At 39.0% G+C, this 15,950-nt stretch overlaps 2 protein-coding genes across 2 annotated transcripts; one reads left to right on the top strand and one right to left on the bottom strand.

Moving 5' to 3' along the window:
* Positions 1-5,697: 5,697 nt before the first annotated feature.
* Positions 5,698-6,490, bottom strand: LOC130563691 (putative nuclease HARBI1; the record flags this gene model as incomplete). The annotated part of the gene is made up of 3 exons (XM_057349422.1): positions 5,698-6,087; positions 6,170-6,281; positions 6,368-6,490. Coding segments are annotated over 3 exons (612 nt in total), but the record flags the coding sequence as incomplete, so codon positions are not given.
* Positions 6,491-10,192: 3,702 nt separating this feature from the next.
* Positions 10,193-13,781, top strand: aqp3a (aquaporin 3a). The gene is made up of 6 exons (XM_057357445.1): positions 10,193-10,393; positions 11,762-11,888; positions 12,005-12,142; positions 12,229-12,353; positions 12,634-12,851; positions 12,961-13,781. The coding sequence occupies exons 1-6, from the start codon at positions 10,286-10,288 to the stop codon at positions 13,142-13,144; spliced, it is 900 nt and encodes a 299-aa protein (XP_057213428.1). The 5' UTR covers positions 10,193-10,285; the 3' UTR covers positions 13,145-13,781.
* The last annotated feature ends 2,169 nt before the right edge of the window (positions 13,782-15,950 follow it).

Raw genomic sequence — 15,950 nt, 5'->3', positions numbered from 1 at the left:
TATCATCAGTCCTCCTCTAGCCTGGTTTTTTGAAAATGACATTTGATTAAGAAATGATGCTTTATATTATAAATTGTAATATTCTCAAATATGTGAATGAATCATTTTAACATTTGCAAAGTACTTTTTTTGACATTTATCTCAAACAACTGCACATATGTTGCACGTACGTCATGTGTATAGTGAACTACACTTAACTTTTATGAATGAAAAAATAGGCCTATATATTCAATTTTAGGTTTTTTGTTACAGATGTAACCTGGCCACAAAGTTAATGCTAGAAACCTCTAAAACTAATTGATCCCAGAGGAGGGGTATGGGTTATGCGATCCTTTTTTAGTCGCTGGTAGAAATGTTACACTGGCCCTTTAAAGCGACAACGAGCAATTTTTTGAAGATAAAATAATGTCTCTAAAATTATTTTAGTGGTAGGTCAACTTTTAACTGGACGAATTTTACTGCCGTTGCTACCTGAGCAGCCTCCTATCGGCTGAAATTGCACTTGTAACTTTGGTGTTCGGGCCGGTACAAGCCCCGCCTATCCCCTGCTTTACGGCATACGTCACGTTTTACTCGTAGCCTGGGAGAAGTTAGCCAACAGCAGAGCTAACAGTAAGACGAAACAAACCAAAACATCACCATGGCAGAGCCATCCAAAAAACCAAAGAGGGTTTTGTCGGAGGAAGCAAAGAAAAGAAAGCGAGAGAATGATCGGACATGAGGCCGGTCACGAATCAATATCGGACGTGCTTACACTTGGTGGCGCGAGCAGCAAGAGGCAAAGGGTTGCAAAACGGATGCAGACCTAGCGGTCCGGCTCCTGGATTTGTAAGTGTTATTTGTACATTTTTTGTTACTGTCCTGTACTTTTGAACGTATTTGTTATTAGTCGGTGTCACTGGCGCAACACCGGTTCGCACTTTATAAGCGTAAGGTAGCTGAGAGATAATATATGGTTGCCGGTGTCGATAGCTAGCATGTTGTCGTGTCTCGTCATGAATGTGTGTAGTGCTTGTAAATAAAGACTAAACAACCACACCAAACGTGTTGTGGTAAAAAATAGCAGATTGTTTTGTTCAGACTAGTGATGGGAAGTTCGGATTATTTTACTGACTCGGACCTTTGAGTCTTGTTCAGCAAAATGAACGAATCTTTTTTCGAGTCATATCGTTCATTTTAGCCAAATATAATTAAAATGTTACATGTTACTTTCCTAACACATCTACTACTTATGCAAACGTTGATCACATTACAAACAATACAAAACTATAATGCTATAAGAAACAGAGAAGATTAATTTATTGTTTACCTTTAGATTTTTTTTTTAGATTTAGATTCAATTTATTGTCATTGCACATGTACAAGGCAACGAAATGTGACCTCTGCATTTAACCCATCCAGAGAGTAGTGAACACACGTACCCCCGGAGCAGTGGGCAGCTATCACTACAGCGCCCAGGGAGCAAGTAGGGGTAAGGTGCTTTGCTCAAGGGCACCTCAGTTGTTACCCGCCGGCCCTGGGAATCGAACCGGCAACCTTCTGGTCATGAGTCCGACTCTCTAACCATTAGGCCACAACTGCCCTTTAGTCACCACACCTCTTATCCTTATCCACCACACTCGTGAAAGAGAATTGATTAGTTCACCTTCCGAGTCTTCGGGTTTGAGTCATTTGTTCATCACGTGACAGCCCTGTACGCTTTACCAATGCAGTCAGAGCTGGAAAGAGAATTGATTAGTTAACCTTCCGAGTCTTCGGGTTTGAGTCTTTTGTTCATCACGTGACAGCCTTGTACGCTTTACCAATGCAGTCAGAGCCGGAAAGAGAATTGATTAGTTCACCTTCCGAGTCTTCGGGTTTGAGTCGTTCGTTCATCACGTGACAGCCTTGTACGCTTTACCAATGCAGTCAGAGCTGGAAAGAGAATTGATTAGTTAACCTCTCGAGTCTTCGGGTTTGAGTCGTTCGTTCATCATGTGACAGCCCTGTAATTGGTAATGCATAGTTTGCGAAACTGCTTCGCATGGGTTCCAATTGCATATGTTCCCTACTCACTTATAAGGGCAGAGCACTTGCTGTAGAGAGAGATGGACAATTTTACCTCATGATATAGCCGTTTGGATGACACTTGGCGAAGTGATACAGAAACTCAATATTTCTCCATATCTCGGATGAGCCTTCGTATTGTGTCCCTTTCCTGCAGTGACTTTCAATCGCGAAAAACCGCCGTTTGATACACGCCCTGCCTGCCGCACACTTTCGTCCTCATCCATGATTAAACTAAATTGGCGGCAGGTGCCTTGAAATCTGTGTGACACAAGTTTTCTATGCGCGATTTTACTGGATGGGGTCACGTGACGGGAATGATTATTCTCCTTAGCCAATCACATGAAAATTAAACATATAAAGTAGCGACGACAATGTGAGGAAAAATAACGCAGTAAAAGTACCGATACAGCACTAACAGTGTACTCAAGTAAAAGTACACTGTTTTTAAACTACTTAAAAAGTAAATTTCCTTAAAAAAACTACTCAATTACAGTAATTTGAGTATTTGTAATTCGTTACTTCACACCACTGGGCCGTCGTGTGTGCTCCAGGAACAGCGAGACACATCGAGAGTGCGAGTTTTTAATTTGTTCATTTCTCTTTTAAGAAAAATGTAAGCTTTCGTGCAAGTTCTATCCGGAAGACTCCTCACGTCACAATCAATTACTGGTTAGCCTATTATCCCTCAGCACGCAGTATAAAAGGATTAGTACTTACCCTCTCTTTCGTTCACAGAAACTAACGCATGAGTGAAACCTCCATCCTCCCCACCACCACCACCACCACCACCACCAGGTCTGGCCCCGTCCTCAGTCCGGGGGTAGGCTCCGCCCCTGCCTTATCTTCAGGCAGTAACACCAGAATCATTTTGCCATGATTCCTTCATCGGATGGGGCCTACGCCCAAACATCTTCAACAATACAATTAAATATATTTTTAAATAAATATTATTTATCGTTCTATGTCTTTCTGGTAGAACTGTTTGTTGATCATGTGTATGCATGTTCTGTGGGAATGTGTACAAAATAGTGTAATCTGAATGTAATCGGGTTCTAAATGTTCATACAGAGTTTTGTACTTTGTCTGCTATGCTATATACAGGAAAGAGGCTAGTGTGTTTGTGCAACAGCGTGAAGAAACAACAGCGAGTTGTTATTAATTCATTTGTATTGTGTGACGAGGGAGGTGGGACAAGAACCATGAGAGAACGAAGCGAGGCCGGTGGCGTGAGTGATAATGAGTGTCAGCTGTGCGTTACACCGGTCTCGCATCTCTCACGGACAAGCTCCGGAAGCATAAGATGAGGAGCGACAGGAAGGCACGACGAGAGAGGACCAGGCCTGGACATTATGTGTTTTAGTTATGTTTGTGTAGCCGGTAGTCGACCGTAAGGTGGCTGCCGGCCTTTTACTTTGGTTTGGTTGTTTGTTTATGTCACGAACTGTGGCAGGAAAAGAACCCAATAGCAGGCAGGCAGTGAAGGGGTTAACAGACAAGACTTTATTTATACAAAAACGCAAAACAAAACACCCTCAATGGGGGAAACGGAACTAAGAAATACACATAAAACAAAAGACTTCCCACGTGGGGGACAAAATGAAAACAAGAACAGTAAAACTAAACTAAAGGACACGACCAAACGTCTTAAATAATACAAGGCAGGAAAAACACAAAACTCACAAAACACGAACAGGGCGAGGAACAGGACCACGGGTAACAACACGAGCAAGGGCACAAGAACACGAGAGAACGCAGTACAACGCACATGCACAGGGGCCTGTTTCAATAAGGAGGTTCAACCAACACCGAGTTAAAATGTGAACTCTGAGTTGATTTACTCAGAGAATCGCAACTCTGAGTTTTCGGTTTCAGAACAGGTGATTTCAATTAGTTCAATCCACTCTGAGTAAGTTCACTCTAGGTTATGCGCGTGCACCATTGCTTTAAAAAGCCATCATCAATTGAGCGAAGATAGCACAATTCACCATGGCAACGGCACATGACAAAAAGCGCTCTGTTTATTTCTCGCCAGTCGAATTGGAGGTACTGTTACAAGCGTACAGCGAATATGAGCACATTTTTCGAAAGAAGAGCAACACAGCCGCAGCAGCAAAAGAAAGAGAGTCTGCGTGGGGGAAAATTGCTTTACGTGTTAATGCGTAAGTTTTATTGTCAATCACTTTTATATTCATTTTGTTGAAACCGTCAAAATGTGAATTATATCTAGCTCATCTATATATATATACACACACACACACCTATGTTTTTTTTCATGTAGGTGCAATCCTTCTGCAATAAAAAGAACATGGCAGCAGCTGAAAATGAAATATAAAAACATCATTCAGTCAGGTGAGTTTAAAGAAATAAAATGCTCTTGCTTGTTGCATGCCTGACTGGGAAATGTTTGATATATTAATTAAACTGGCCTTGAATGTTATGAGGAGAACCGAGCGCTATGGCTGTAGAAGACAGAAAACTGGCCATGCTTGCACCTGCTCCCCCAAGAAAATCATGGCTGGTTTTTCTAAATCCTGTCTGTGAAACAGCTATGCACTGCTGGATTTGATAGTCTTAGAAACCACAACCAATGAAAGTCATCATCAGTTGCAATGGCCTACCAGAGAAAATCCTCTCTGCATGTCTTAATTAGGGTAATGACAATAAATTGACTATTTCGTGTCTACTCAGCCAATAGAAAGAGGGCAGAGGCACGTAAAACCGGAGGAGGACCTGCACCACCACCTCTGACGGATGCAGAGGAGATGGCCTTGAGCCTTAACACTGGGCGACCAGTGGCTGAGGGAATTCCAGGAGGGAGTTCATCAGAACCTGTCACTCCCCAGGATACAAGTGCTTATATAATATGTAAGAGGTCTACCTATCTTGGTTTGTACAGGCTCTTTCTGATAGTTAAATTGATTTCACTTTGGCCTTTTTCTTTGTCCCAGCAGATTCTGATGGTAATGTTAACCTTGTGGAACCTCTTATCACAACAGAACCCCAGTCAGTTGTAAGTGGCCTACCCAATGCAGCATAATTTAAGGGCATTCTTAAAAAGTGAATACTACACAAAATGTTCATCTTCACAGGATGAAGGGGATGAAGAAACCTTGTCTGCTGACACAGAGAGGCCTACAGAGGTAATGTTCATTTGATGTATCTCCAAATCACACACTGAGTGTGTAGACCTTTAGAGTGCTAGTTGGTATGTATGCTCAAACTGACATGTTTCTCTTTTTTTGAACAGAGCATGGCAGAACAGGAGGAGGGTCCATCAAATTCTGACACACAGATAAACTCAGTTCAGTAATGTTCAGTAAATGCCATTGTTTGAATCTGCAGACTTTTTTAGAACTCCAACATATAACCTCAGTCTTGTGTTTTTCAGTTGCCAGTTAAGGAGCTATATAAGCTTCATCTCATAAAACAATTACAAAAGACAGATAAGGAACTTGTGTACTTGGACCGTCAGATCCTAAAAACAGATTTGGAAATTGAGCTCCTTAGGCACAAACTAGAGGTGGGTGTACAAAGTAATGGAACAGTCTTACAACCTTATAGGAAACATAACTGTTGCTTTTGTATTTGTAGGACAGAAAGAAGACAAAATGACATGTGATTAAATTGAGTTTATTTAACAGTCCTGTGTTGGTGTGGTTCATTAGTGTCCAAAGACATTGCGGCATATGAGGTCTCTGACCACCCTTCCATCCTGGAAATCCCCATGGTGTATGAGGTCTTCCTCAGGGTCTTGAATTTGTAGGGCAGGGTGTTGCTCCCCTCTAATAATGGCAATATTATGAAGAACAACACATGCCACAATAATGTCACAAGCCCTTTCAGGGGTCACCCTGAGGTGGCGTAGGCACTGGAAACGTGATTTCAACAGGCCTATGGTCATCTCCACCCGGGATCTTGTCCTGTTGTGTGCCACATTGAAGTGCTGCTGGGGGCCTGGCTCAGGTTCTGGGTAAGGGGTTATGAGTGTAGGTTGGCACGGGTAACCCCTATCACCCAGCAGCAGGCCATCGATCTCTCCTGTAAGGTCACATTGGTTTAGTGCTTTTCCACAGAGAGACAGACAGACATGACCATGTGTTCAGTGCATACATTTACTTACCTTGGCCCATTCTGTTGCTCAGAGATGACTCACGATATATCCGTGAGTCATGAACCGAGCCGGGCCACTTAGCCTCCACATTTGTAATTATGTGTGCAGCATCACATATGATCTTTACAGTGACAAACAAAGACATTAGAGTTACTGTACTTGGACACAGTCTTCGACATTATGAAACATTAGGCCATGTCAGTGTACCTGCACATTAATGCTGTGGATGGACTTCCGATTGACATAATCGGCCTCATTTTGGGAAGGAGCGATGATGGGAATATGGGTGCCATCAATGCACCCAATTACATTGGGAAATCCTAAAGGGCATTTTAATTATTAGCTTACTTCCAGAGGTGGCAGCAAGATGTTCTTAGCAGAACAACATTTATTTGATCAGCCTAATTTAGAAAGATGTACACCATTCACCTGCAATCCTGTGAAACTCCTCTTTGACTGCTCTCACAGGTTTATGGCCAGGAAACTTAACAAAAACTTGCAAAAACTGCTTGAGAGCGAGGCACACTTTTCTTACCGCTCTGCATACTGTTGCCTTGCTAACGTGTTCTGCATCCCCGGTGTTATATAGAAAGCTACCATTAGCAAAGAAACGTAAGGCCATACAAAGAATTTGCTCAGATGTTAGAGCACGGCCCCGACGAGTGAGGTTTGTGATGTAAGGATGAAGCAGAGTGTGGATATATGTAATGGATTGTAAAGAAAAACGATATCGCTCAAATAAAAAATCCTCCGGAAATGATAAAACATCCAAACGGGGCCTCACCATTCTCTCCCGACGTAAATTTAACTCTCTCTGAATTAATGCAGCTTCCTCATCTACAGGTTCCTGAATAAACGGACATGCCATTTTAATGTCTGTGTGACGAAATCGTGCGCGATTAAGGAAAACGAATGAATAAACAAATGGCGTAGGCAATTTCAACACTACTCGCGCTTCAAAAAGGAGGCGGAGATTGTAACAAACCCTGGGTTTGTGGAATAAAACCTGCTCCCGACCAGGTTAGGTTCACAGAGTAGATTACTATAGTTACTCACTCTGAGTATAAGATACCTCGATTTCTGAAACAGGCTTGAGTTACCCCGCGGTCGCGGGTTTGACATACCTTGCGTTCTGAAACGGAAAACCTTGAGTATCCCGTTTTCCGGGGTTAACTTACTCTGAGTTTGCACTTACCCTGCATTCTGAAACGGGCCCCAGGTGTGGGTAATGAAACACTCAGGGAAGGATAACAAGGAAACGAGATGGCGGGAACAGAGACGAGACACTGGAGAGAACGTATATTATTGTCAAAAGGACAATAATATGTTTCTCTCCACACATAACCAAAGGCTTTGTCATGACTCTGCTACAGGACCAAGAAAAACATGACTAAATGAAGCAGAGCCATGACAGTTTATTGTATTAAAAAGTTTATTTAATGTTTGCCGGTTCCGGCCTCCTTCCTCCTTTTATACGAACATTGTTACATATGGTTGTGTAAAATGTTTGTGTATAGTGTTACTGAAGCAATTATTAGTTAAATGGGGAATTCATGTTTAACATGTGCGTAATATATTGGCCATTCTGAAGAGTTTAATATGTTGTGAAGATTTTACTTTCATGTATTTCTTATGGAATTGCAGCACCTTAATTTGTTTTGTTTTGACACTCTTGTGTTTGTTTATTTTCCAGCAGGCTGCTACCGTTGTCTATGTTAGCCATACATTATTCGATTGTTGTATCAACGCCCTCTCTCTAATTCCCAAATTGTACCAAAATTAACGCTGCACAGATTAAAGTGTAGTCTGGAATAAAAGACCCCTTTTTGACTTTTCATCCTGTGTCCGGTGACATTGCTTTTGCATGGTCCTGGCCACACAAATAAACAAGTTTGCCATGCAATTGGCCAGTGTTAATTGGAACTATAGTTTCAGGAAATGCAGAATTGTGAACTATTAACAGTGTTGGGTAAATTACTCTCAAAAAGTAATTAATTACTAGTTACTAGTTACTAATTACATATTCAATAGTGTAATTAGATTACTGTACAAATTACTCTCTCCAAAAAGTATTTAGTTACTTATTACTAATTACTTTCTATATCCTATATCAACCTTGATTAGTTAAGTGATTCAAGGATAGGCATGAAAGGCTCTTTTAATTCATTCAAATAAATAATATTAAACTACATAAAGTACTCTTATTAACTGACCAAAGTATTACAAATGTGAGAATTATATATTAAAGCACAGATTTTAAAGTTAGACTTTGAATTTTGATGTCAATTCCACTATTGCACACACATATATTACACAAAGTATTTAGTTTAATTACATCAAAAGTAACTGTAATTAAATTACAGAAAAAAATAAGAGTAATCCCTTACTTTACTTTTTCAAGAGAAAAGTAATTAAATTACAGTAACTAATTACTTAGTAACTAGTTACACCCAACACTGACTATTAATGAGGGAAGTTAAGACCGTAGATGGCTAACAATGCATCTGGGAAACTCTATGTTTTGTAATTTGGAAGCACATTCTCAAATTGGAATTTGGAAACACATTCTCGTTTACTAAAACAAATTTCACACAGTGAAACACTTAAATACAGGTAGCAAAAGTTAAACACAACTTGTACAACAGATATCACTGATTACACAAATACTGAAACCAATTGTACACTACACAATATAAACACGTTCATGTGGTGTATTCAATGTTTATTCCAACAATGAACGAAAACAATCTCAGAGGTCGAAGAGAGATGATGGATGGAGAGGAAGATTATGAGAAAGAGCAAAACTTAATAGGCAATGGAATTGGTCTGCACTCTGCTGTGTTACAAACTCAACCTTGTGTTGCCCCATTTATCAATTTAACACAAACTGAACACAAAGTGACTTCTAATGGGGTAAAATTCCATAAGACAAAAAATTTGGAGTTTTGTCTGTGTTTTCCATTTTAGTATTAGCTGACTGTGTGTATAATATGAAAGATTTTTTGTGCTCAAGGTTTTGAGAAAGTGAGCTATGGTTTCAAAACGTTGCCAGCAGTTTAGAAGCATAACAGTATGAAAAGCAATAATAACTCTGCAAAGCAATAATAGCAATAATAACTCTTAACATTTTTTTATATACAGTACATCGGTGATTTTACTGAATTGGAGAGACTGAGATATGGGTTAGGGTTAGAGTTTTTACCCCTTGATGCTATACTGTTTTTAACACTGAGGTGGTGGACAAATCTAAATCAGAGTAAAATAATAATACAGTCACGTTTTTTCAATAGACGTGTACTAAAAGCGAAATAGACATATGTGCATTTTTTATGCACATATACACATCATTTGTGCATATATCAAGTTGGAAATCCAGAAGTGGTCAAAAAAGTGTTCTGCTATTCTGCAGTATTAATTATTTTGTACCACATTTATGGATGTAGAATTATAGTTATTATTGAACGAGAACAATTAGATGATGTGTATATTACGTTTAATTTAAGGCTTAATCAGCATACTTTTTTTACTTATTTGTTGTGAATCATATACACTTAAGCCATTGACCAAACCCTTTCCTGATCCTTAGTCATGCTTAATGTGAACTTGAAACGAAACTCTTCTCATACCATTAGGCCTAAAAAGATAAGCCTAATCTTCTTCTGCAATTTCACACCCCATGTTTTATATAAATGGTTTATTATTGGGTGATGAAGTTTCAGAGGTTTGCAAAAATACAATGTACAAAATACAATGTGAGAGAAGGGTAGAAAATTGAGGAACCTGTTTTGTAAAAGAGAAGAACAGCACAGGAATGCAGCATGAAGAAAGAGGAGTGAGTGTGTGCGTGGTTGTGTGTGTGTGTGTGGTTGCGTGAATAATACAGGGAGGGTTCAAAAGAGCTAATGTGGCGCATAGGTGTGTATGTGTGTGTGCGCGCACATATGTGTGTGTGTTTCTGTTTACGTGAGATGGAGACGTGTGTGAGTGGGCAGGCTTGAGCATGAAGGGTTGGTCCTTTCAGTACTTTCATGTCTATAAGAGGAGAAGACTGGCCTTCAAATGAACATACTTTGAGGGACATACAGGTTTTTGCACACAGTCAAGAAAAGACATCAGTGCCAAAAAATGGGAAGGCAGAAGGCCATGCTGGTTAAGGTTGCGCAGACTGTGCAGATCCGCAACAAGCTGCTGCGCCAGGGATTGGCAGAATGCTTGGGAACTCTCATCCTGGTGGTGCGTATTTTTCCCTAATCATGAATTACTCTTCTGTGATCTTTCAGTCAACATCAAAGCTGAGGTCAAGTTTGCTCAGGGTTGTGTTGTAGCTTTAAGAGACATAAATGAAGGTTTTTGTTTAAATTGATCACATAATAACTTATTAAGTTAAACAAAATAACTTAAATTTACTGATGCTTTAAAGTTTGCATATGCATAAGGTACGTAAATTACTGTATATATATTCATTTTGCAATTAAATTTTTATTATGGTGGAGATACAATATGGACACAGAGCATTTAGACTTGAATCCAACTGAATACTGAACTAGAAAAAGCATGCATCATTAATAGTGAACTTGCTGTAATATTGTACTGTACAGTTAATTCCTTTATGGAAACGCTTATCTAATAAACACGTTACACACATGAAACAGTAAAGAAGAAAGAACTGGATTGTAACATGTTAAGGGTGTGTTCCAGACAGTCGAAAGAGTGCCACGAAACATGACTCTCATTAAAGACCACACTGACACCAAACCCCTTCTCCAAAATGCTCTATGTGATTTTACAAGCACTTAAGTAAAACATTTCTTTTCAAGAAGCACTCTCATAGTTTGGTTTCGAGGTGTGTGGTTTTAGTTGTATGAGAGATAATACTTGAATACAGAGTCATGCACTAACTGGTACACTCAACAGGTGTGATGTTTGCTAAGTAGTATAAAGGCATTCAATGTACCTCAGAAAGAAACCACAAAGAGCTCCCTTGAACACACAGTCTTTGACTGTTAAGGTCAGTGTGCTGATAGCCTATTGACTTACTTCCCCGACCAGGAACCGGAACAAAAGGTATTTGGTTATATACAGTAATAGCGCACAGTGACAGACACTAGGTAACGTAATCATAAGTAGTTGTCGTTATTAAAAATAAATGAAATTTCTTTTAATGCAAACTGACTACAGGGTGATATTCAGGTGATAAATTGTGAGTTATGTGAAATGTGATTTTTTTGCTGGGATTAAGTGTCACAAAATCTCTTTAATTCTTCCTGGTAATTAAAGGATTTGGTGAAGCTGTACAGTATTGTATAATGCCACAAATATTTAGGTTCAGGTGCCGACGTGACCTTTAAACTGAAAACTTTAGCCGCAAGTCTGAACTGCACCTTGGTAGTTTCTCATGTCAGAAATGACTTCTCTGCAGTGTTTCTGTGCCATAAAAAACACTCAATTTTCTTTTCAAATCATGCTTAAACAAATGTTATTCTTGAAACAATGAAGAACGGTTCTTTCTAAACACACTTGAACCAGTTAGACTAAACACGGTGTGGGTTTTTTCACAATATAATAACAATAATTAACACCTTCTTTTCACAAACTTTACAGATGTTTGGTTGTGGTGCTGTTGCCCAGGTCATACTAAGTGAAGGATCTCATGGTCTCTTTCTCACTGTTAATCTCGCTTTTGGGTTTGCTGCTACCCTTGGAATCTTGATCTGCGGCCAGGTGTCAGGTAGGCAAACTCTTCTAAAATTGCATCCTAAGCCATTATTGTGCATGGGTATGAAATCAGAATGTGCGTTTCATAAAAGATTCTTTGTGGATGATTTTGTTTATTTCTGTCTTCAGGGGGTCATTTAAATCCAGCTGTTACATTTGCTCTCTGCCTCTTGGGAAGAGAAAAATGGAGAAAGTTCCCAGTTTATTTCTTCTTCCAAACATTGGGATCATTCCTGGGTGCTGCGATTATCTTTGCTGAATACCACGGTAATGCTATTTAGCAGAAATGTTCTTTATATAAAAAAGATATTCCTATCCTATCTTTTGTTGACACTCTTTTTTGTGTGTTTTAGATGCCATGTATGATTATGCTGGAGAAACAAATGAGTTGCTTGTAACTGGGAATAGATCCACTGCTGGGATTTTTGCTACTTACCCCAGCAAGCATCTCACCCTCTTAAATGGTTTTACTGACCAGGTCAGTATTGATGCAATCATCTTGATGCTTATTAATTTCTGTTTATTAATCCATAAAACACATTCTCTAAAGGGGAATATGATCCTATTCATTGATTTTGTATAGCTTTGAATGATAACATTATGAATTGCATTTTTTATTCACTGAGCAGGAGTGCCATATTGAACATAAATCATTGAATAGGCTACAGAAAACCAGATATTACAATTATATAAATATAGTATTCATTTATTATACTATTATTATTATAGTATTAATGATATTATTATCATCTTCTCAGATGATAGGCACAGCGGCTCTGATTGTCTGCATCCTGGCCATTGTTGATCCGTTCAACAACCCGATCCCTCAAGGTCTCGAGGCTTTCACTGTTGGATTTAGCGTCCTTGTCATTGGCCTCTCCATGGGTTTCAATTCTGGTTATGCCGTGAATCCAGCCAGAGATCTAGGACCTCGTATTTTCACCGCCATGGCTGGATGGGGTACTGAAGTTTTCACGTAAGTGCATATTTAACTCCAATAACTTAAACGAATTGGTTACATCATGAACCATTTTGCAGCAATTTTAATGCCCTAACTTAAGAATTTTTCTTCTGGTTTGCAATAGTGCCGGGGATTGTTGGTTTTTGGTGCCAATCTTTGCCCCTTTCCTGGGATCCATCATTGGCGTGATTGTGTACCAGCTAATGGTGGGATGGCACATGGAGGGAGAAGTTCGAGACAGGAAGATGAGAGGTACGGATGAGAACATCAAGCTTAATGATGTCACCAGCAAGGATGGATTGGCGTGATCTCTATCAACCCTCTTCACACGCTCATTGTGCTTAAGGTTTCAATATCCTTCCACAGAAGACTTTCCTTTTCTTTAACAAAGGAAATTCTGATTGTCATGCATCCTGTCACAAGAACTTCCGAAAACACTGCAAGTCTCTAGATTTGAAATCTTTTTCAGTTGTTGAATCTGACTTTCGCTGTTTTCTTGTTTTATCTGTTTCTTCACACATCCTCCAGATTCCTCCATTAAGGGAAAAAGGTCTTTCGTCTGCAACACGAATTATATTAATTCACTGTTTTGAAAAGTTAGTAAAATCGTTGTGTAGCATATATTGATATTTACAGTATTTTATGCTTTTATATACATTTTCCACTATGATAAAAATGTTTTTATGTTCATGGAAAGGTGAGCAGTTCTTTGTAAATATTTTGTACTCCCGTTTTCATTTATGCAGTTTTTCACTTTGCTTTTTGGGAATGACCACTTAACATGCATTTCAGAAAACCATACTGCAGATAGTGATGTTGTTACAGTCTATAAATAGTATCATCTGTTTCTGAATCATTGTAATGTTGTGCCTGTGATATGAATGTTCTAATGCAATGGATTGTTTTCCTAATAAATTGTTTTTTTTTTTTTAGATTTGTTAACAATTTGATGTGTTTTTGTGATGTTTGATTCAAACTAATCTTAAGGACGTGCCCATTCATGCACCCCTATGGGCAATGGAAGTTCAAATCTATTTTCTTTGTCATGAAACTCAACGTATGCCAAAGCGACTGTCAAAATCTGCACAAAACAAATGGAAACCGCTTTCACAAGGCCTTATGAAACAACAGGTGTGGACTGCTCTGAGAACATGAACCCTTACTCTCAGGTACAGGTTCAAGCGTATTACAGCTATACCTGAAGAGAATCTGGGTGTGTGCATGGTAAAATATAATACTCTACACATTCAAAACATGGCAGACAAGCATTTACTGAGTATTGCAAATATCTCGACCAAACAAGAACACGTCAGTCCTTTTAAAGAACTCATTTGTAACTATTATAACAGATTTCTCTCAAAACTATGAGACAACAAACAGTCATACAATGTTGGTGATATTGCAGTTACATTTATAACTCATATTTACAAAACAAATCCTGTCTGTGGATGAGGACTGGAGAAAAAATGATGCATGATTTGTTATTTTTATTCAGCGCTTTTTTAATTAATCCATGGACGTGCATTTCAAATCCCCTTCATCTAAGTCTGCCACTCCATTCCAGATATATCTGAAAATCTTCTCACCTTGCTCGTATTACACACCATTACAATGCCCTTTCTTTTCTGTAAATATGACTCTTGTGGCAATTGCCTCCTTCTCTCTTTGCAGTAGGTTACCACAAGCTGCTTCTCTGTACCTATGGCACTTTCAAAACCTGTTTTCTTCTCAGTGAGAACCACTTCCACACAGTAATTTCTGTTCTAATTCCCACTTTTGCCATGGAAAAAGTTAAACAACTAACCCTGTGTCCTATGTAGAGTCTAGGTTACCCTTTATTTAACCCAAAGATGGTTTTTGGCCCACACACCTGCATAAAACACCCATGTGTTTCATCTTAGGTATTGGCCCATTAAAATGAAGCATGCCACTATTAATGAGGTGTGAAATCTGAAGTTATTTCAGGGCTTTTGCACAATTTGAACTGTATAATGAACATTTTGTTTGATAACAGAGTATTGTCTATGGGTGTGGGGTTCTTATATAAGCAGGAATCAACAGAGTAATTGCAGTGAGTGCCCTCTATCCACTTCAGTTTCCTGTTTACAGGATTTGAGTGGCAAAGTCTGAAATCTTCATATCAGACCAAATGTGTTTGGGGTCTGGTTTGGTGGAATCTTCTGAAGAAATTTCTAGACTGTAAAAAAATATGGTAAATAAAACAGCAATATTCAGGCAGATGGGGCAACAGAAAAAACATAAAATATATATTTTTTTAAAGTAAAAGGACATGTTTTTCATGTTATTTTACATCCCACTTGCAGTCTATTATTGTAATTGTGTCACTTTTCACTGTAAATTTGTGAATTCCTGGAATATTTTTACGCTACACGTGTAAGCACTGATTGGCAATGTGAGAGGTTGAGTAGCTTAGCATTCCGGTAAGAATGTAAATGGATTTAATAAGGCCCTCTAGGGCTCCTCTCTTGTTTTGGTCTCTGCAGAAACCTGTCAGAGACCACACCTGAAAATCTTCTCAAAAACCTCATGGGTGTAGCTGTAAATACTGTCCTTGACATCACGCGATTTTGATATATAGCTTTTATGTTATTCTTCAAAAGAACACTGTGTTATTGCATCTTTAAGTGAAGAAATATATAATGTGTAGTTCTTGGATTTATGACTGGAGATGGCTTGTATTTTACCTTAGCCAAACTTTTCATGCTTTAGAGCCACTTTAATATTTTCAAGCAAACACGGACAAAACACTCAGGTCATACTTTCACTCGTTGAGGTTCACAAAACCTCAGTAAAGCACATTCCCAAGTTTACAAACCTACGTTGCTTCCTGTTTTGATGTACCAAATGTGCCTGGAGACGTGCTTTTTAAAGAGTCTCTGATGCTCTTGCTGGGAGCTGTAAGACATCACAGAAGCCAGACAGCTTTAAGATGTTGCCAAACCATATGTTGCCCACGTGTGCAATCCACACCGCTGACATCCTTTCAGAAGTTTGCTGTCAGACAGTAAAATCCGTACCTGACTTTTATCACTGATATTTTACTTTTAACAGACATTCTTTAGATTTCCCCCTTGTTTATTAAACCATGAATTC

This window comes from Triplophysa rosa, linkage group LG2, assembly GCF_024868665.1.
Source record: "Triplophysa rosa linkage group LG2, Trosa_1v2, whole genome shotgun sequence".
Lineage (NCBI taxonomy): Eukaryota > Metazoa > Chordata > Actinopteri > Cypriniformes > Nemacheilidae > Triplophysa > Triplophysa rosa.
The sequence above is the reverse complement of the archived record's forward strand: the minus strand, read 5'-3'. Positions and strand labels throughout refer to the sequence as shown.